This window comes from Dryobates pubescens, chromosome 20 (assembly GCF_014839835.1).
Source record: "Dryobates pubescens isolate bDryPub1 chromosome 20, bDryPub1.pri, whole genome shotgun sequence".
NCBI classification, from domain to species: domain Eukaryota; kingdom Metazoa; phylum Chordata; class Aves; order Piciformes; family Picidae; genus Dryobates; species Dryobates pubescens.
In genome coordinates, this window is record NC_071631.1 from 202,844 (window position 1) to 221,593 (window position 18,750).

The 18,750-nt window shown below is 58.3% G+C and overlaps 2 protein-coding genes across 2 annotated transcripts; both read left to right on the forward strand.

The window, feature by feature from the left end:
* The first annotated feature begins 712 nt into the window (after window positions 1-712).
* Window positions 713-13,953, forward strand: YTHDF2 (YTH N6-methyladenosine RNA binding protein F2). The gene is made up of 5 exons (XM_054170887.1): window positions 713-1,006; window positions 1,329-1,353; window positions 1,734-1,813; window positions 5,714-7,285; window positions 13,509-13,953. The coding sequence occupies exons 1-5, from the start codon at window positions 980-982 to the stop codon at window positions 13,530-13,532; spliced, it is 1,728 nt and encodes a 575-aa protein (XP_054026862.1). The 5' UTR covers window positions 713-979; the 3' UTR covers window positions 13,533-13,953.
* Window positions 13,954-16,067: 2,114 nt separating this feature from the next.
* On the forward strand, window positions 16,068-17,979 carry LOC104304216 (peptide methionine sulfoxide reductase MsrA). The gene is made up of 6 exons (XM_009904938.2): window positions 16,068-16,140; window positions 16,510-16,578; window positions 16,669-16,788; window positions 17,247-17,351; window positions 17,600-17,706; window positions 17,821-17,979. Exons 1-6 carry the CDS (start codon window positions 16,068-16,070, stop codon window positions 17,977-17,979), a joined length of 633 nt encoding a protein of 210 aa, XP_009903240.2.
* The last annotated feature ends 771 nt before the right edge of the window (window positions 17,980-18,750 follow it).

Genomic DNA, 18,750 nt, shown 5'->3' on the forward strand with positions numbered 1-18,750 from the left:
GATGGTGTCCCACTGGCAGTCTGATCGTGTTGGAGCTGTGGAGCAGAGCTGGCCCATGGCAGCAGCTTGTAGCAAGTTGGACTCACCTCGTGCAGATGTTGGCAAGTAGCCATGGAAGCCAGACTGCATGGATTTTGGGTCAGGGAACCATTACTCCATGCCCAGCAGCCATCTTTCTGTTCCCCTTTGGCCTGCCCCATGTAAGCAGCCCCTGGACTCGGAAGGGACAGGGTCCTTTTGGCGACCCTCCCTAGTCTGGGCTTACTACAGGCCCTTCTCTGCACCATCCCTGCCTGAGCTGAGCACCTCTTGACCGGGAAAAGGACAGGAGCTGGACAGGCTCTGCTTTCCCCTCGGGTTTTGGGGTTGGTGTTCAGGGAGCCCCTTGTCTGGGGGGGTCTCAGAGGGCTGTGATGGCCCCTGGTCCTCCTCTGCCTTGGGATGGAGGCTGTGCCCAGGGGAGGGGAGGAGCTCAAGTATCGGGATGCGACACAGCAGAGCTCTGGGAGCTGCAGTCTTGTTTGCCGTGTTTGGGCTATAAAAGCGAAGCCGGGCAATGGGGGCGCCTGGCCCTTTAAGAGCAGGCTCTCCACCACCACCCTCAACCCTGCCTGCGCTGCTGCGCCCGGCCGAGCGGGGGCGCCGATCCCTCGCGGTCCTCCACAGGCCCGGCATGCACCGCGCCTTCTCTCCCATTTCCCCGCCATTGTGCCTGGGAGCGCGGGGCGCGCGCGCGGTGCCGCGTGACGCCCGGGGAGCGCGGATGTGTGTGTGGGCGCGAGGCGGCGGGCCTGGGCCATAGACGCTGGGCCGGAAGGAGAGGCGAGAGGGGCTTGGCTAGAGCGTCGCCCCGGCAGCCGCGGGCGAGTCCGAGTCCGCCAGGCAGCCGCACCCGCGCCCGGACAAAGCCGCCGCCGCCTCCCGCTGCCCCGCCCTGCCCTGCCCCGCCCCGCCCCGCCAGCAGCCCCGCCGCGGAGCCATGTCGGCCAGCAGCCTTCTGGAGCAGGTAGGAAACTCGCCGGCAGCGCTCGGCCTGTTTTTCCCAGCCGCGCCGAGCGCGGCCCGCTAAGCGAGGCCGAGGCTCAGGGCCTAGCGGCGGGCGCGCGGGCCGGGCCGGGCGGCGACCACGGCCTTCCCCTACCGCCACCCCCGTGTCCCTCTTCCAGGGCCGCGCCTCCATTGTGCTGCGGCGCGGCCGGGTAGAGCCTTCCCCGGCTGGGCCGGGCCTTCCCCCTCCGGGCCGCGCCTCGCCGGGCTCTCCGCCTGCGCCGGGGCCGTTTCGCCCCCCTGACTCACCGCTTTCCTTCTCTCTTTCCATGCTGCGCCAGAGACCCAAAGGCCAAGGCAACAAAGGTGAGAGCTGGAAGGAGGAGGAGGAGGGCTGGGATATGGGGGATCCTGTGGAGAAGCGGCTGGGGAACGGGGATGCTGCGGGGAGGGACGGGAAGAGTCTCCTCCGAAATCTGCTGGGCATGTCCTGGGGGTCTCTGCGCCTTTACACAGCAGAGTGGCTGGGAGAAAAACAAACCCTGGGCTGTGGCTGGTAGGGCTGGGTAAAGTTTGCAGTTCCAGAGTGTTTGTATGGTGGTGAAGTGTCTTTCTGTTGGGTTAAGCGTGGTATAATACAACTAGCCAGTAGTTATGTTCTCAGGTTTGTCCTGAAGTACTTTAAGGCAGCAAATGTTCGAATTTATCAGCAGAGTTTCTTCTAACACTCTGCATCCCTTCCTCAGTGCAAAACGGATCTGTGCACCAGAAGGATGGGTTAAATGATGATGACTTTGAACCCTACTTGAGTCCTCAGGCCCGGCCGGTGAGTAACAACCTGCAGAGAGCCCCAGGGGCTTCCTGCTGCTCTCTAGCAAAGGCAAATTTGTCATCTTGGTGTTTCCCCATCCCCACAGATTGCATTTTGATATTTGGCTTCCTTGCCATGTTGCTCTATTTTATGTGTGTGTTTCTCCAGGCAGAAAGCAGTGAGTGCCATTAGGTTGTGGTAGGCCAAGGTATCAAGGTTTTAGTAACTTTTTCAGGGTGTAAGGATTTTCTGCAGTTGGTGTTGAGCTCATTTTTAATATAGAACTGCCTGAGGTTACAAGTTCTGCTCTTTCCGTTTTACTGCTCTGACTTCTCTCTGCCCCTTCACAGCACCTGAGGGGATGTGCTGCCTTGCCTCCTGGAATTGCTTCACAGTTATGCTCTGGGGGCTTCTGGGGGGTCCTCACATTCTTCTCTCTCCCCCATGTATACTGAAAATGCCCCTTGTGGGGCTTTCTCTGCATTTCACTCACCTCCCTCACAGAACATAGACATGATGAAGGTTCCTGAGACCTGTTGAGGACTTGAGGTAGAAGTAGAGCTGCTGGTCAGCTCCTGGAAGTAAAGACTTCCCCAATACTTTTCTTCTTGGCTCTCTCTTTAAGATCAGCTCTGCTGTTAACTGGGTTTTGTTTGTTTTCCCTAATGAGTGGTAGGAGAGTGACACAGAACAGATGGAGTTCAGCTGATTAGATGGGTCGAGCAAGCCTTGCAGATAAACATCTGCAGTAGTGCTGTAGCAGTTAGTTCCCTTCCCTTCCAGTTGTGATCAGTAACAATTAGCTGGGGCTGCTTCCCCCTGTATTTTTGTGACCATTTTTACCAGTTGTCTTTTCATCTGTGCAGTGCTGATGCATGTTGGATTGGATCACAAGGATAGGTTTCTGTCTCAGCTACATTTTCAACATGTTCCTGACTTGAGCTAAATGAGGCTAAATACCATCTCAGGTCCTGGCAGCTGTTCTTACTCCTCAGGATTTAGCCTGTTAAAGTCACTGCTCAGCTGCCTTAGAAGTTGCAAGCCTAAACTGAGCCTGCACAGGTGAGAGTGTGATGCTTACTGCAGTCTTGAGTCGCACCAGCTGCTTCCATTTTATGGTGTTTACTGTTCTAGAAATTACCATCACCGGTTTCCAGCTTCCTTCTGAGTGTGGAGCCCTGCAAAGTGTAGTTGTATTTAAGTCTCTTAAAGATACTGAAGGGGCCACCACCATCATGGCAGAAGCACCATAAGATTTTACCCTGTTTTGCATCTTTCCTGAGCTGAATGCTTTAGCTGCTTTTTGCACGCGGTGAAAATATGCTTTAAAAACAAGGAAGTGATGGGAGCATGTCCCAGGAAGTGGAGCAGAGCTGCTGCTCTAGAAATGCAGCAGCAGTGAGGTAAAGCCACCTTGGGACCTCTGGGCAGAGTTGGTCTTTGTTTCTCACCACTTTGTGTTGCTCACCATCTCTCCTCTGTTGTGATGCTTGGTAGCATAGAGAGCAGCCCCCTGGAGCCCAGTCTGGAGAGGGCCATGGCTCTGCTGACCCAGCCAGCCTCAAGATGCTGAAGTGTCAGGGTGGGCAACTTGTTTTGAAGGTGGGGAGGGGAGTTATGGATGTGGCTCTGAAAAATTACCTGAACACAGCCTGCTGCCAGAGGGGAACACCAGTGGCTCCCACAGTCACCTTCTGACTGCTCTACACAAGTGTGAGGGAGCCAGGCTGTGTAGTTTTGTGGCTCTTCATTCAGGAGCTGCTAGTTCAGTGTGGCTCCCTGGCTTGTCCTCCTGATGGAGGAGGGTCCTGGCTGTTCAAAGCTCTCAGTGATTCTTCCTTTAGAAGAAGCTTAAGAACCAAAAGCTCGACAGCAGCAGTCAGTCATCTTCAGCCCCACTGAGCTTTGGCGAGGAGGGATGGTGAATTTGAGGAACTAACTGTGCAAGAGGCCTGAGTCATCAGAGAATTAAGAGCTGGTGGAGTTTTATTTGCATGCTAATGAGGAACTGTGTCAGTTGTACAAGTGCAGGGCAGCAGAGCAAGGTGGGGTGCTGGGGAGCAAGGAGTAGCCAGGGATGTTCTGGTAGTGAACAGGGGTGAGCCTGGCTTAAATCTGCTCTGAGCCAATAGTGCTCCACTGCTGCTGGACTCCTGTGCTGCCTCCTTGCTGCGTGAGTGTGGCTGGTTAAGAGCTTCATACAGATTAGGTTAAAATATCTCAAGTTTAACATAAGTAAGGAAACGTTTTGAGGGGATAAGGGGAGAGGTTTCATCTGGCAGTGATGTGCTTCATGGACTCTGAGGAAGAGGCCTGCAGAGAGGGAATGGCTGCTCTGCCTGCTGGGCCCAGGTTTTAAATGTTTGTGTGGCATTAAGGCTGATTTCCAGGAGAGCTACTTGTTACTCCTGTAACTGAGGGGATGAGCTCTTGAAGAGCCTTTGCTGGTTCAAAATGATGCATTTTAAAAGTTCATTTGCTCACCAGTTGTCCCTGTTTGTGCTTCTGGACAGCTCAAGCCCTCAAGACTCTTCCTTGGTTTGGGTTTAGCAGCACTGAGCTGTTCCATTAGTAAAACTTCTCTGGACAGGAGTTAGTTGTGTGAATCACTTGCTTTTGGGATCCTTCTCTGGCAAGACCAAGGCTGGAGGGTGAGCATCAGAGCTGTCCTGTCTTCAAACCACGAAGTACCACAGAAGGCTTCTTGATGGTACACAGCAAACCAAACCTCCAGCACCTGGTGTTAAATAATTCCTCTTGATCTCTGTGAAGTTTGGGCTGGCTCAGCCCCAAACCTGTTGCTTTCCTTTAACTCAGCAGAAGGTGCAGAGGCAAACCAGCTATTTCTGGAGGGTGCCAGAACCATTTTGAGAACCCTCATAGATTGCAGCATGGCCTGAAGTCCTCTGGGAGCTCTGCTTGGCACACGAAGAACATGATTCAATGAAAAATGAAGTGGAGCCTGCTGCAAGCCAAGCTTTTAAAGGGGAGCTGAGCCTGGCTTTCCTCTGCTGTGTGCCAGGCTGGCATGTGAGCAGCTCTCCAGCTTCCAGTTCCTGGGTGATGGTGTCTGTTAGCCAGGCTTCAGCTGCTCCCTGCAGTGCAGGGGTGCTGGGAGTGCTGAGGGACAGATGTTTGTCAGCAAACCCTGGCGATGCCCGAGGCCTTTGCTACTGGAACCTGCAGGCTGCTTCGGTGGTGAAAGGGAGACCAAGGCATGGAGCAGCTGCTCTTGGTTTTCCTCCCTGGATTTGAAGCCTGCTGTCCCATGCTGAGCTGTCACCATGTTGTAGAAGGCTTCTCCTTCAAACCCTGTTGATGACTCCCCATTTTCAGGTAGCACTGGGGCAGTTTTATGGGCGAGGCTTTAAATCCCCCTTGTGGGCCGGTGCTTGGAGTACGGCAAGCCCTGAGGCTTTAGGGGGGGAGCATGCAGCTGTGTCCTGGCTGATGAGTCTGAGGAAGGGTAATTAGGGACATCGATTCTTCTTTTTTTTTGGCAGTGTGCTTCCACTGAACCTCTTCCTTTTCCTCCATGTTCCATTTCTCTCTGCATCCTTCTTCCAGCCCCTCCCTCAGATTCCAGAATAAGGGCTGAGAAAGGCAAGAGAAGCCTTGGTAGCAGCTACAAAAAGTGGCTGTTTGGCTGCTTGGTAAGAGCCTGTGCCCAGGCCCACACCAGGAGCTCAGCAGGCTCCCACCTGAGCATGGGGAACTCGCTGGGCGTTTGTGCTTCCTCTTCCTGGCACCCAAGCCTTTCCCAGAGCAGCTCTAACAAAGGAGGTGTTTGAGGGCCTCTTTATCTGCCCAGCCCTAAGGTGGGGAGGGGTGGGGCCTGGGCAGCCCCCGCGGCTCACTCTTCCTGCTCCGCTGGCCCAGCTGCTGGCTGCTCACGCTGTGGTTTGTGTCTTTCAGAGCAATGCCTACACCGCCATGTCCGACTCCTACCTGCCCAACTACTACAGCCCCTCCATCGGCTTCTCCTACTCCCTGGGGGAAGCTGCCTGGTCTACAGGGGGGGACCCCCCCATGCCCTACCTAACCTCCTACGGACAGCTGAGCAACGGGGAGCCTCACTTCCTCCCTGATGCCATGTTTGGGCAGCCAGGGGCCCTTGGCAGCACTCCCTTCCTCGGGCAGCACGGCTTCAACTTCTTTCCCAGTGGGATCGACTTCTCGGCCTGGGGCAGCAGCAGCTCTCAGGGACAGTCCACCCAAAGCTCAGGCTACAGCAGCAGCTACGCCTACGCCCCCAGCTCGCTGGGGGGCGCCATGATCGATGGGCAGTCTGCCTTCGCCAACGAGACTCTGAACAAGGCTCCTGGCATGAACGCCATCGACCAGGGCATGGCTGCCCTCAAGCTGGGCAGCACGGACGTGGCCAGCAGCGTGCCGAAGGTCGTGGGGTCGGCCGTGGGGAGCAGCTCCATCGCCAGTAACATGGTGGCCTCCAGCAGCTTGCCCCCAGCCACCATCGCTCCTCCGAAGCCGACCTCCTGGGCAGACATCGCCAGCAAGCCTGCCAAGCAGCAGCCCAAGCTGAAGACCAAGAACGGCCTGGCCGGCTCGGCGCTGCCGCCGCCCCCCATCAAGCACAACATGGACATCGGGACCTGGGACAACAAGGGGCCCGCGGCCAAGGCCCCGGCGCAAGCCCTGGTCCCCGGCATGGGGCAGCAGCCGGCCCAGGCATCCCCCCAGCCCGTGGGGCAGCAGATCAACAGCAGCCCGCCGGCGCCGCAGGCCCCGAGCGGGCAGCAGCCCCAGGCGCCGCCGCCGCAGCCGAGCCAGCTGCCGGTGCCGCCGGCCCAGCCCTCGCGCTGGGTCGCTCCCCGCAACCGCGGCGGCGGCTTCGGCCCAGGCACGGCGGACGGCGGCGCCGCAGGGCAGGCCCAGGCCGCGCCCGGGGCCGCGCCCGCGGAGCCGCACCCCGTGCTGGAGAAGCTGAGGTCCATCAACAACTACAACCCCAAGGATTTCGACTGGAACCCCAAGCACGGCCGCGTCTTCATCATCAAGAGCTACTCGGAGGACGACATCCACCGCTCCATCAAGTACAACATCTGGTGCAGCACCGAGCACGGCAACAAGAGACTGGACGCCGCCTACCGCTCGCTGGGCGCCAAGGGCCCGGTCTACCTGCTCTTCAGCGTCAACGGCAGCGGCCACTTCTGCGGCGTGGCAGAGATGAGGTCTGCCGTGGACTACACCACGTGCGCGGGGGTCTGGTCCCAGGACAAGTGGAAGGGGAGGTTTGATGTCAGGTGGATTTTTGTGAAGGACGTTCCCAACAGCCAGCTGCGGCACATCCGCCTGGAGAACAACGAGAACAAACCAGTGACCAACTCCAGGGACACTCAGGAGGTGCCTCTGGAAAAGGCTAAGCAGGTGTTGAAAATCATTGCCACCTACAAGCACACCACCTCCATCTTCGATGACTTCTCACACTATGAGAAGCGCCAGGAGGAGGAGGAGAATGTCAAAAAGGTAAAGCTCGCTTGGCTGAGGTCTGGGGGCGCAGGGGAGGAGGAGATGGTCAGAAGCTGCTAAAACTTACTGGAAAGAAATCATTAGGAGGAAAATCTCTGCCGGGAGAATGGGGAGACACTGGAACAGGTTGCCCAGGGAGGTCTTGGACGCCTCCTCCGTGGAGGTGTTGAGGGCCAGGCTGGACGAGGCCTTCCCTGAGGGCTGTGTTCTATGTGAGCTCTGCTGTCGGCTCCTGGGCTGGAGCGGTTTGGAGGAGATCAGTGAGGGGGTCAAGGAGCCAGGTTTTTGAGTGGCCACCCCCTGCCCAGAGCAGGGTCAGTGACAGATGTTAGCCACTGCCTGTAAAACCTTGAGGAGCAGCAGTTCCTGTCCCTCCCCAGGCAATCCTTTCCTGCTCTTAATTATCCTTCCTGTTAGGCTTTGTCTGATGCCCAGCCTAAATCTCCTCACAGCAGTTGGTGACTCCTTGTGCACTCCCAGGTGGCCAGGGAGCAGCTCATTCTCTTCCTCTTTGCTGGGTGTGAAGCTGGTGGGTGGGCAGTGCCCAGCAGCCTGGCACCTGAGCTGTGCTCCCTGCCTGCTGGCTCACTGCTCAGAGCTGTGGCTCAGAGCCTGCTGACGGTGTTGGTTCATGAACAGGAGCACTGCTAACTGGCAGATCTGCCCAGAGGCCTGCCACACTTCGAATCCTGGGGTCAGTTGTGGGGCTGGAGCAGGTCCTGAGGAGGGCAGCAGAGCTGGGGAGGAGCAGCTGAGGGAGCTGGGGGTGTTCAGCCTGGACAAAGGAGGCTGAGAGAGACCTCCTTGTTCTCTGCAGCTCCCTCTGAGGAGGCTGGGGCCAGGTGGGGGTTGGGCTCTGCTCCCAAGGAGCAAGGGACAGGAGGAGAGGGAATGGCCTCAAGTTGCCCCAAGGGAGGTTTAGTTTGGACATGAGAAACTTCTTGACTGAAGGGATTCTCAAAGCCTGGCACAGGCTGGAGGTGTTTCCAAGAGGCAGAGCTGTGGTGCTGAGGGGCATGGTTCAGCCCCAGCCTTGGCAGAGTTAGAGAATGGTTGGACCTGATGATCTTAAAGGGCTTTTCCAACCAAGATGATTCCATGGTTCTTTGAAACTTCAGTGACCACTGGCCTTGAATCACTCTTGGCTCCCTCTGGGCTTGTCACCTGGGGCTGACCTTCCCCACAGCAGGGCTCTGGCTTCTTTCTGATCCAAGCAGTAATTACTAGCAAGCATTAGCACCACTTTCAGGGGGGGTTGCCAAGTCTTGTGCTGATCTCTTTAGTTTCAGCCATGGGGAATTTTCCATCTAGCAGCTGAAGAGCAGGATCAGGAGCTGCAGCTGCTCAGCATGGCAGTGGACACAGCTTGCTTTTACCTGTTTGACTTGGAGCATTGTCTGCCAATGGCATCACCTGCACACAGGGGTGGGCACCCAGCACTTGGGGTGCTGAAGGGGAATCTCTCAGGAAGGAAATGCTCTGCAGGCTGTGAGCTTGGCTTGTGTGAGAGCCTGGAGAGTTCCTGTGACTTCACATCCCAGAACTGTTGTGCCTGGTACCCAGCCTGTGCTGAAGTGCTGATCAGCTGTGCTCTGCTGACCAAGGTTTAAATGCCATCAAGGCTGTGCAGGGCATCTTAGGAAGTGGGAGTTCTCCTGAGCTGACTTCAGGGAGCAGCAGTTAGTGGTGTGAGAGGGACAGGCCAGTGGGGAAAGGTGTGTCAGGGAGGATGTTCCTGGAAGGCAGGTGGGAGATGGATGGGAAGTTAGTGCTGGGAGGGTGTAGGCAGGGAGTGAGCAGAAGGAAGAGCAGCAGAGTGGGGAAGGCTGGCAGAGAAGTGGCATCCAGGGATGCCCCATCCTGGAACCGTTCCAGGTCAGACTGGGCCTGTGAGCAGCCTGCTCTAGCTGCAGATGTCCCTGCTGACTGCAGGGGGGTTGGACTGGATGAGCTTTAGAAGTCCCTTCCCACCCAGAGCACTTGATGACTCTGTGGGCAGAATCTCCCTTTCCAGTCTCTGCCCTACTAATTCAGTTCTTCAAAAGCTCTGAATGTTCTTCTGACCCAAAGTGATGAAGCTGACTCCCAGTGTGATCCCAGCTGAAGCAGTGTGGGGCCTTCTGGAAGCCCCTAGCAGCTGCTTTTGTGGTTGAGCAGGTCACCAACTTCTTCCCTGTGAGAATTTTGACCAGAACAACAAAACAAACCTCTGAGCCCTGCTGAAGTGACTACAGGACAGCAATCTGCCTCCACAGAACCCAGCATGGGGGGGTTGGAAGGGACCCCTGGAGCTCACCCAGTCCAGCCCCCTGCTCCAGCAGGATACCCACAGCAGTTTGCCCAGGGGCACAGTGGCCAGGGTGGGTTGGAAGCTCTGCAGAGGAGACTCCACAGCCTCTCCAGGCAGCCTGCTCCAGGCCTCCTGCAGCCTCAAACTGAAGAAGCTGCTCCTGTTCAGATGGAGCTTCCTGGGTTCCAGTTTGTGCCCCTTGTCCTGTCTCTGGGCACCACTGAGCAGAGCATTGCTCAGCTCTCCTCTGGGGCTGCTCTTCTCCAGGCTCTCAGGCCCAGGGCTCTCAGCCTTTGCTCTTCACAGAGCTGCTCCAGGCCCCTCAGCATTCTGCACAGCCTCTGCTGGACTCTCTCCAGTGGTTCATTCCCTCTCTTGAACTGAGGAGCCCAGAACTGGACCCAGCACTCCCAGCTGTGACCTCACTGGGGCAGGGTGAGAGGTTTCTTTTCTAGGAAGGCAACAAATGGCAGCCCTACAGGAAGCTGCCTTTGGTTCTCTCTCCCACTGCCTTGCCCAGGGTCTCAATCTTGGCTGCTTGCAGGTTCCAGGATTTTAGGAAAGCAAACGAGCTCTATGCTGTGCCCTCCAGGACCAGAGTGTTCAGCTGCCAGGTTTGTGGGTGCCAGGCAGGGTGAAGTGAGGTTTTGTGGGTCTGAGAGGTGCCAGGTTGGAGCTGCTCTCTCTGCAAACCTTGGTGGCACAGGCTGCTGCTTCAGGGGTTATTGATGGTGGCAGCATCACTGCCCCCTGCAAAAGATGTGATTGAGGGGCAGAGAAGCTCTGTCCTGTGAGGCTGTTGGAGCCCTGCAGGCAGTTTCATGCTCCTGTGACAGCCATGCTGCATTGCTCTGGGCTGCAGCTTGCAAACTCTTTTTTCTCCTCAGTTGCAGGCTCAGAAGGGAGGAGGCAGAGGCTGTTTCCCACACTTCTTGCTGTTGGAGTCATCCTGGCTGGTGCTGTGTCTGCTCTGGCTCCGCTGCATCCACCAAAACACTCTTTGGCTATGCTTCAGCTCCTGACTGTGGCATGCCCAGGCACAGCCAGCTGCTCCCAGTGACAGCCAGGGGACCCAGCTCTTTCTCATGCTCTTCCCCTCCCTGGCCTGGCTTTAGGCAGCTGTTGAGGTGCACCTGAACTGATCACTTTTATCAGTATGCTAATTGCCTTCATGATGAACATCCTGATGACTCCATTCAGCAGGCAGAGTTCTTCCTTTAGCAGCAGAGTTGCAGTGTGTGGCAGGCAGGTTCCCTGGGAACAGCACCAGGGTTTGGAGTGTGAGGTAACCACAGGCTGCAAAGGTTGTCTTGTCCAAGCCCCCTGCAGGGAGCACAGGCACCTCCAGATGAGGTGTGCAAGGTGTCAGCAGTGATGGCTTCTTGCTTTCCAGGTGTCCTGGTGACAGAGGTTGGCAGCTCTTGACACAGATGTTGTTTCAGGTGATGTTAATGGCAGCCACCCCTCCACAGTGTGCAGATGAGTGTTTGGCAGCCCCTTTGTCCAGGGCAAGCACAAGGGCTTGGCTGTGTCCAGGTCTGGCTTTCTCCCTGGTGCAGAAGGGCAGTGAGTCACAAGATGCTGCTGGAAGCTGATCAGGACCCCAGGAAAGCTGCTGAGGTGCTGCAGTGTGAGCCTGGTCTGTGTGCAGTGCATGCAGAGCTCCCTGTGCCCCACTGAGGGTTCTGCAGAGGGCTCTGTCTGCTGTGAGGCAGGATGTGACAGGTCTGCACTCCCCTGTTCTGTGCTCTGATCACTTTCGCCACAGTTCCTGAGTCCTCTCGCTTCCCTGGGTGCTCCTGGCTGTACCTGGCACGAGTTGCTCTGCCTTAGAGCCTTGGGAGTTAATAAACTAGTTCCTTAGTGGTGCAGAACTGGACTCCTGCCAGGCAGAGCAGTGCCACCCTGCTTGCACTGCAGCAGAGTTCACCCAGCAAAGCAGCCAGGACTGGCATTATCCAGGCTGGGATGGGGCAGGGATTGCTGCTCCTCCAGGGACTGTCTGCCTGGGCTGAGGCTTCTGCTTTGGGCTGGCAGTGGTGCAGCAGTGACTGTGAGCAGCTGGCAGGGAAGGGTCTCCATTTTGTGAGCTTTCTTCAGCAGGAGCCTGGAAATGAAGATTTTCTGCTTCCATCTCATTAGAGCTTTATTGAAACAAGGACACTGAGCTGCCTTTCTGCTGTGGTTAACTCAGCCATTTCTTGTAAGACCAGTTTAGGAGGCCCAGATAAACTCTCTTGTTTCTAACCTGGGGTGGGGGGAAGAAACCACCCATGTTTCCTGGTGTGCATCTGCACAGGAGGGGAAGGCTCTGCCTTCTCGGCTCTGCTGTTTGTGAGGTGATCATCTCCTGGAAAATGCCTCCTGAGGCTTTCCCATCCTCAGTTGCAGACTCATAGGAAATCCTGGAGTCCTGGTGGTCACCTGCAAGCCAGCCCAAGTTAGGGTTCAGATGAAGCAGCTGCTCTGAGCTTGATACATCTAAAGGGGCGGGGGGGAAGAGCTGAAATGGAAACCTGTGCCCCACTGAATGCTGCTTTGTGTTGCCTTGCACGTGGCAGTGGACTGAGGGTACACACAGCAGCTCTAGGGAGTGCTGCCTCTTTCTCTTGAGCCTCTGAATTCAGCTCTTCATGGCTGGCAGAAGGAGGTAAATGGATCTCTTGTCCCCTTGGAACACAGAGTGTTGTCTGGTTAGCATGGAGCATTTCTTCTGCCTTACTTGGGAGGGAGATGGTACTTTACCCTCAGGCACAACTGCATCAGGGTTCTTCTCCAGGCCCTGCCTTTGGTGGTGGCCCTGTGCTTCCCACTCTGCAGTGTGGCAGCAGCACCCCTGCCTCTGCAGAGCTGAGCCTTGGCTGTTCATGGGGTGGCACCATCGTGCCCCTCGGGCAGGAGGCTGCAGGGCCTTGCCTGTGCTGGGAGGAGCATCAGCCAAGAGCCCTTGAGCTGGGGAAGGGTTTTATTTTGCATCTGGAAATGGTGCTTTGAGCCTGGGCTGGGCAGTAACCCTTAGGGACAGTCCAGAGCTGCCTGTGTGCAGAGCTGCTGGGCCTTGGGCTTACCAGGGAACCTGGCAGGGGGTGCTTGGCACAGGAGATGTTGCAGCCCTCAGTGCCTGGCTGTGTCTGGTGCTGTGCTGCCTCTTCAGCTTGCTGCAGATGTTTGCCTGACAAGTTTGTGCCCTCGGTGCTGGAGGGCAGCTGTGGGTGACCACCCAAGGGCTGGTGGCAGTGGCTGCTGGGAAGCCCCTGTGAACCTGTTGGCTCTTGAGTGTGAAGCCCTCAGTAGGTTTCAGAGCTGGCAGGGAGAGGTTTTGCTGGTAGCTGTGGGCTGTGCCAGTCCCTGCAGACCAAGGCAGACATGGAGGTGTGAGCTGCAGGCTCACATGCCATGGCCATGCTCTCCTTCCTTGCCTTCTCTTCTCCCTGATGCAGGAACTGCCTGACCCCTGAGCACTGCTCCCAGAGCCCCCCCAGAATTCTGCAGCCCAGAGTTCTACCTGGATGGACAAGGGACAGGGCAAGGGGCACAAACTGGAACCCAGGAGGCTCCATCTGACCAGGAGGAGAAACTTCTGTGGTGTGAGGCTGCTGGAGGCCTGGAGCAGGCTGCCCAGAGAGGCTGTGGAGTCTCCTCTGGAGAGCTTCCAGCTCCCCCTGGGCACTGTGCCCCTGGGCAGGCTGCTGGGGGAGCCCTGCTGGAGCAGGGGGCTGGGCCGGGTGAGCTCCAGGGGTCCCTTCCAGCCCCTCCCTGCTGGGGCTCTGGGCGATGTGCTGAGCCGGTGCACCAGGAGGTGTAACACCATGATGCCATGCACCACTGCAGGACCTCCTGTGCCAGGAGCCATTGCTCAGGTGGGACGAGCCCCAGGGGTGCCCACGGCGCGCGGGGCTGCTCTGGCCTGACCACTTCTCTCTCTTGCAGGAGCGCCAGGGCCGTGTCAAGTAGGAGGCCTCCTGCCCCAGAGACTGCAGCAGAGATCGCATCCCAGCTGTCCTCCAGAGAGAGCAAGGAAGAGCAGAAGCATCCCAGAGAGAATGAGGACTTTTTTTTCCCTTTAATTTCATTGACTTCAGAAGGACTCTGGCAAACCTGCAGATAAACAAAGGAAAGTTAAAACCAGACCCAGCCAAGCATTGGAATGTCACAAGGCACAGGACTGAGCCCAGAAACAGAAACCCCTTCTAGGTAGAGTAGAGGTGAAGCTGTCCCCTGCCCTCTTGGCTTTGGTTGTGGTTTCAGAGCAGAGCTTTGGTTTCTTTGTCTCTTTACTAAGTTCTTTGGATTTCCAGGTCCATATGTGGCAGATGCCTTCATTTTTTAATTTCTTTTCCTCTCTAATTTTCAAACCCTGCTGCTCCCCCCCTGGCCCCTGCTGCTCCCCCCGCCAGGCCCTGCTGCTCCCCCTGGCTCTGACACTTGCACTTGGGAGACACTGACTCCTGGTGTCCCCACGCAGCAGGGGGCGGCCGATGGATTTTCTTTCCCTCCCTGCTTCCCACCCACCCCTGGCCTGGAAGAGGAATTCCTTGAGGAAAGTGGGGGGGGTTGGCCTAAGGAGAATTGAAGTCATCCACCAGGTTGTGTCTAAAGATGGTCACTTCTCTCTGACCCTTCTGTCGCGCGGCAGCCGAGTCCCGGCGCGGGGCAGCTCTGGGCTCGGCGGCGTCGGGGGGCTGAGAGCAGAGGTTGAACCTTGCTTTGTTTACAGGGAAATGCATTTTGGACAGGAGGGAAAGAAAGAGCTCTTGTAAGCTGTGTAGTGAATCTGTTCAGTTTCTTGTTCAGCCAGCGAGGACTGGGCCTTGCCTTCCTTTTCACCATTAATCACTCTCGGTAATAAACGTGAGATCCTGTTGAGCACCGCTGGTCTCCGCCGCTCCCTCCCAGGCCTGCCCCGCAGCGAGCGCAGCCGGGCGCCCTGGGCTGCCAGCCGGGCGCCCTGGGCTGCCAGCCGGGATTGGGAGGTGCTCCTCGCCCCTGCTCTGCCCTGGGGAGACAGCTCTCATCCGAGGAAAGGCTTAGAGACCTGGGGGCTGCTTAGTCTCGAGAAGGCTGAGAGGGGAATTTAGCAAGGTCTGTAAATGAGGGGTGGGTGTCAGGGTGAAGGGGCCAGGCTCTTCTAGGTGGTACCCAGTGAGAGGACAAGGACTGACAAGTGCCAGCTAGAACATGGGAGGTGCCAGCTCAACGTGAGGAGAAACTTCTTTGGTGTGAGGCTGCTGGAGCCCGGCAGCAGCTGCCCAGAGAGGTTGTGGAGCCTCCTTCTCTGGAGGCTTTCAGGGTCCATCTGCATGTGTTCCTGGGTGACCTGCCCCTGTCCTCCAGAGGATGGGCTGGGGACAGGGCCACCAGCATCCCCCCAAAACCCTGGATGGTCTCCAGAGGTCCCTTGTGCCACCCATCATTGTTTCTTCTCTGCAGCAGCTCTGGGCTTCACTGCCCTGTTAACACCTGGCTGAGTGGGGGCTCTCCCTGGGCCTGGAGCAGGCTACCATGGGCTCGCTGCAGCATCCCCAGCTCAGCTCTTTCAGTACCAGCATTTGTTCCCATCCTGTTGGGATTGGGTTTACTCCTCACTGCTTTGTGTCCTGGGCTGATCCCCAGCAACATGGGCAGCAGGGGGAGGGAGGGGATTCTGTCCCTCTGCTCTGCTGAGACCCCTTGCAGTGCTGGGGCAGCCAGCTCACCTCCCAGGTAAGTTGGGGATTATACAGCCCCTGCCAGGTGCATGGGGAATGCCAACCCCCACACATCCCATGTGGCTCCCTGGGACCACTGCTCCAGCTCAAGGAATAAGAAATGAAGGGCTTCCTGTTCTGGCAGTTCAGGGGAAGGGGAGAGCCAGGGGGGCTCCCTGGCAGAGGCAGTGGTACTGCCAGCTGCTGCCACTCAGCACTGAGCAGGTCCTGCCAGGGAGAACTGGGCTGGGTGAAATGCCCTAGCTGGGAAACCTGGAACCAGCCAGCTGCTGGCTCTGCTCACCTTGGCTGGAGGAGCAGCTTGGTGAGGCACTGCCACCCTGCCCTGTGCCCCACAGCTCCCCCAGCCTGGGGAGCAGTGCAGCAGGGGGATCCAGAACCCTGTTCCTTGGGGGGGTAGGTGGGACTCAGCCATGGGAATGCTGGATGGGTCCTGGGGTGACCTTGGGCCCAGTGCCCATTAATGATTGACAGGGAGGTGACACACCAGGACTTTGCCTGTGCCATGGGTTCACCTCTTGTCACTCTGGTTGAGGTTCATCAGCCTGGCCTCATCCTGCCCCCAGGGGTCCCATGGGGGGGCGATTCACCCCCTGGGGCTGAGTGTACTGTCTGCATGTCACCCTGCAGAGGTGCTCTCCCCTCCTGTGCCCCTCGCAGTGACCCCACTCTGGAGCCAGGCTCTGCCTCTCTCGTGTCCTCCTCCCTCCCAGCACCTGCAGTTCTCTCCTCCCAGTCCAGAGGGGCACTGGGGCTCGCTGCATTTCCTGTCTGCAGGGCCATGCTGGGTGCCAGGGGGCTGCCTAGCCGCACCGAGGCTCTGCCGGGCAGGGCCCAGAGGCTGACAGTTGCAGGTACTGGCACTGGGCATCGGGCGGGGGGCAGCCGGGGAGGGGCTGAGGACAAGGACAGGCATGGGACCCTGCTGACCCCCACTCAGCACCTTTAGGTGGTTTGAGGCAGCTGCTCCAGGGTGTTGGGAGGATGTTGAGAGCAAGGTGACAGGAAAAGTTCTGGGGCAGAGTGCTCCAGGCACCAGAGCAGCCCTGGGGAAGGTGACCATGCTGGGGCCAGGTTAGGATCAGGGTGACCAAGAGAGCACAGGCCAGAAGCTAGGTGGACAAAGGAGCTGGAAGGGATGTGGATAGGGTAATGACTGCTTCAGGTGGGGGGAGATAGGGCAGAGATGCCATGAGGGGTCCTCACCTTGTGTCCCCCCACAGCTACCCATGCCGTCAGTGGGAACCCCACGGTCCCACCGTTCCCAGCGGAGATGCAGGCAGCAATCTTCGGTGAGTGGTGCCAGGGGGTCCCAGCAGCCTGGCTCACCCCTTCCTGGGGCAAGGGTAACCCACAGCCCCCTCCCCTCCTGTGCCCCCCAGGTATGGGCTGTTTCTGGGGAGTGGAGCGACTCTTCTGGGAGCTGCCAGGGGTCTTCTCCACCCAGGTGGGCTATGCAGGAGGCTTCACCCCCAACCCCACCTACGAAGAAGTGCGCACAGGTAACGTGGGGCTGCGACCCCAGCGCCCCCTGCACCCCCTCCAGCTTGTGCTCCCATAGGCTCTTTGTCATACACTTGGATGCTGAACCCTCCCAAACTCCCTGAACCCCCCCCAGCCCAGACAGACTCTGCCCAGCTTAGCTGGGAGCCTGTTTGTGGAGGATTATCCTGTCTGCAGGAAAGCCCCTGGCTGCTGTCCCCAGATAGGGATTTATCCCAGAGCAGGGGGAGCAGGAGCATCCCATCCCCTCCAGGCACCAGGCAAAGGGGCTTGGGGGATCCAGCTCCCTCCCTCTAGCTCTGCCAATGCTTCTACTTTGCACAAGTGTCACAAATCTGCTGCGTCTCAGCTCTTTGTGCATCTGTCGATGGTCGCCCCCCACCCCAGTGTGGTGGGGGGCTGGAGGCCATGGCTGGGGGCTGCCCTGGGTAGTGCTGCCAGGTTTGGTCTCGTGCAGGGCTGACAGGGCATGCTGAGGTGGTGAGGGTCATCTTCGACCCCCAGAAGATCAGCTATGAGAAGCTGCTCAAGGTCTTCTGGGAGAACCATGACCCCACACAAGGTAGGGATGGGCTACAGTGGCCATGGTCCTGCTACAGCTCTGGGGCAGCACCAGTCTGGGACATTAACCCCAAAATGACCCTGTCAGGTGTCCTTGGCATCTCTGTTCCTTGGTGCAGGGTGGGGGCTCATAGTCTTCCTTCAGTGACCCCTTTAGTAGGACCCTTCCGCCCCCTCCCTGGGTGCAGGCAGTGCCTGGTGGGAGCTGGGGTATCCCATAACCCCCTTCTGGGTGCTGTCCTGCCCCAGGCATGCAGCAGCAGGAGGACATTGGCACCCAGTACCGCTCCGTCATCTACACGCTGGGGCCCCAGCAGCAGGCAGCTGCCCTCCGCAGCAGGGACACCTACCAGCAGGTAGATGGGGACAGCAGGACTGTGGGACAAACCCCTGCTCTGGCTAGGCCAAGCTAAGGGGCAGTGGGATGCAGGTGTCCATCCAGGCTGCCCTTCACCATGGGACTGTCCTAGGAGCTAAGGGAGCAGCAGCGTGGGGACATCACCACCGTCATCGAGCCAGCTGCTGACTTCTACTATGCTGAGGACTACCATCAGCAGTACCTGCACAAGGTGCCTGGGGGCTACTGTGCCCTCAAGGGGACCGGTGTCACCTGCCCCCTTGCCCCCTGAGAGGCCACCTCATGTCCCTTGGTTTGTCCCCACGTCCCTAGAACTGCAGGCAGGGTGGGCACAGCAGCCAGTCCCACACACTGCAGCTCCCCACTTCCCATAGCCCCTCAGGATTAAAGTCTTGTGCCCCCTCACCTGTCCTGTCCCTACCTGTCTCTGAGCTCACTGGGATGGAGAGGGACACCACACACACACCCCCCCATGGGTCCTGCCTAGGGATGGCTCTGCCCCATGGTGGAGGGGCAGGGGGCAGCAGTATGACCAGAGGTGGACTGCAGGGTCCACGGGGCTGCTGGACAAAGAGCTTGAGGGTGCGAGGCGGAGAGAGTGTTCAGGGACTGTAGGGGTCGGTAGTCCGTGGGGTCGTGCCCGTGAGGCTGTGCAGCCTCCGTGGGTCCGTGTCCTCGGGTCTGCCGTCCCGTGAGGGATGCAGTCCTGCGCGCTCCCGCCAGGGGGCAATGCCGGGCCGCAGGCGCTCCCGTCCGCCAGAGGGCAGCAGCGGCGCAGGCAGGTGGGCTCCGGTGCGGCGCTAGCGCCAGGTGCGGCGCTTCCCCCCGGTGTCCTTATCCCAATGGCAGGTTGTGGGCAGCCATGGTGCAGGGAGAGAGCTGGGGGGGGGGGGGGGTGTGCTCAAACCTGAGGAGCTGCCAGGTGGTCTTTTTGGAGTCCATAAACCTCCAGGGGCTGGGCCACGGCATGGGCAACGTCCAGAGCAGGATGATGTGGCCCCCCTGCCCCCTTCTGCTGCCAGGATGCCCTGCCCAGGAGGCA

What these genes read in the sequence shown, in the direction of transcription:
- YTHDF2 (XM_054170887.1), top strand. Translation starts at nt 980, where the DNA reads ATGTCGGCCAGCAGCCTTCTGGAGCAG. An exon ending in TGAGTCCTCAGGCCCGGCCG is followed by an intron (nt 1,814 to 5,713) that starts GTGAGTAACAAC and finishes TGTGTCTTTCAG; the next exon opens with AGCAATGCCTACACCGCCAT. An exon ending in AGGAGGAGAATGTCAAAAAG is followed by an intron (nt 7,286 to 13,508) that starts GTAAAGCTCGCT and finishes TCTCTCTTGCAG; the next exon opens with GAGCGCCAGGGCCGTGTCAA.
- LOC104304216 (XM_009904938.2), top strand. Translation starts at nt 16,068, where the DNA reads ATGCTGGGTGCCAGGGGGCTGCCTAGCCGCACCGAGGCTCTGCCGGGC. An exon ending in GATGCAGGCAGCAATCTTCG is followed by an intron (nt 16,579 to 16,668) that starts GTGAGTGGTGCC and finishes TGTGCCCCCCAG; the next exon opens with GTATGGGCTGTTTCTGGGGA. An exon ending in GAACCATGACCCCACACAAG is followed by an intron (nt 17,352 to 17,599) that starts GTAGGGATGGGC and finishes GTCCTGCCCCAG; the next exon opens with GCATGCAGCAGCAGGAGGAC.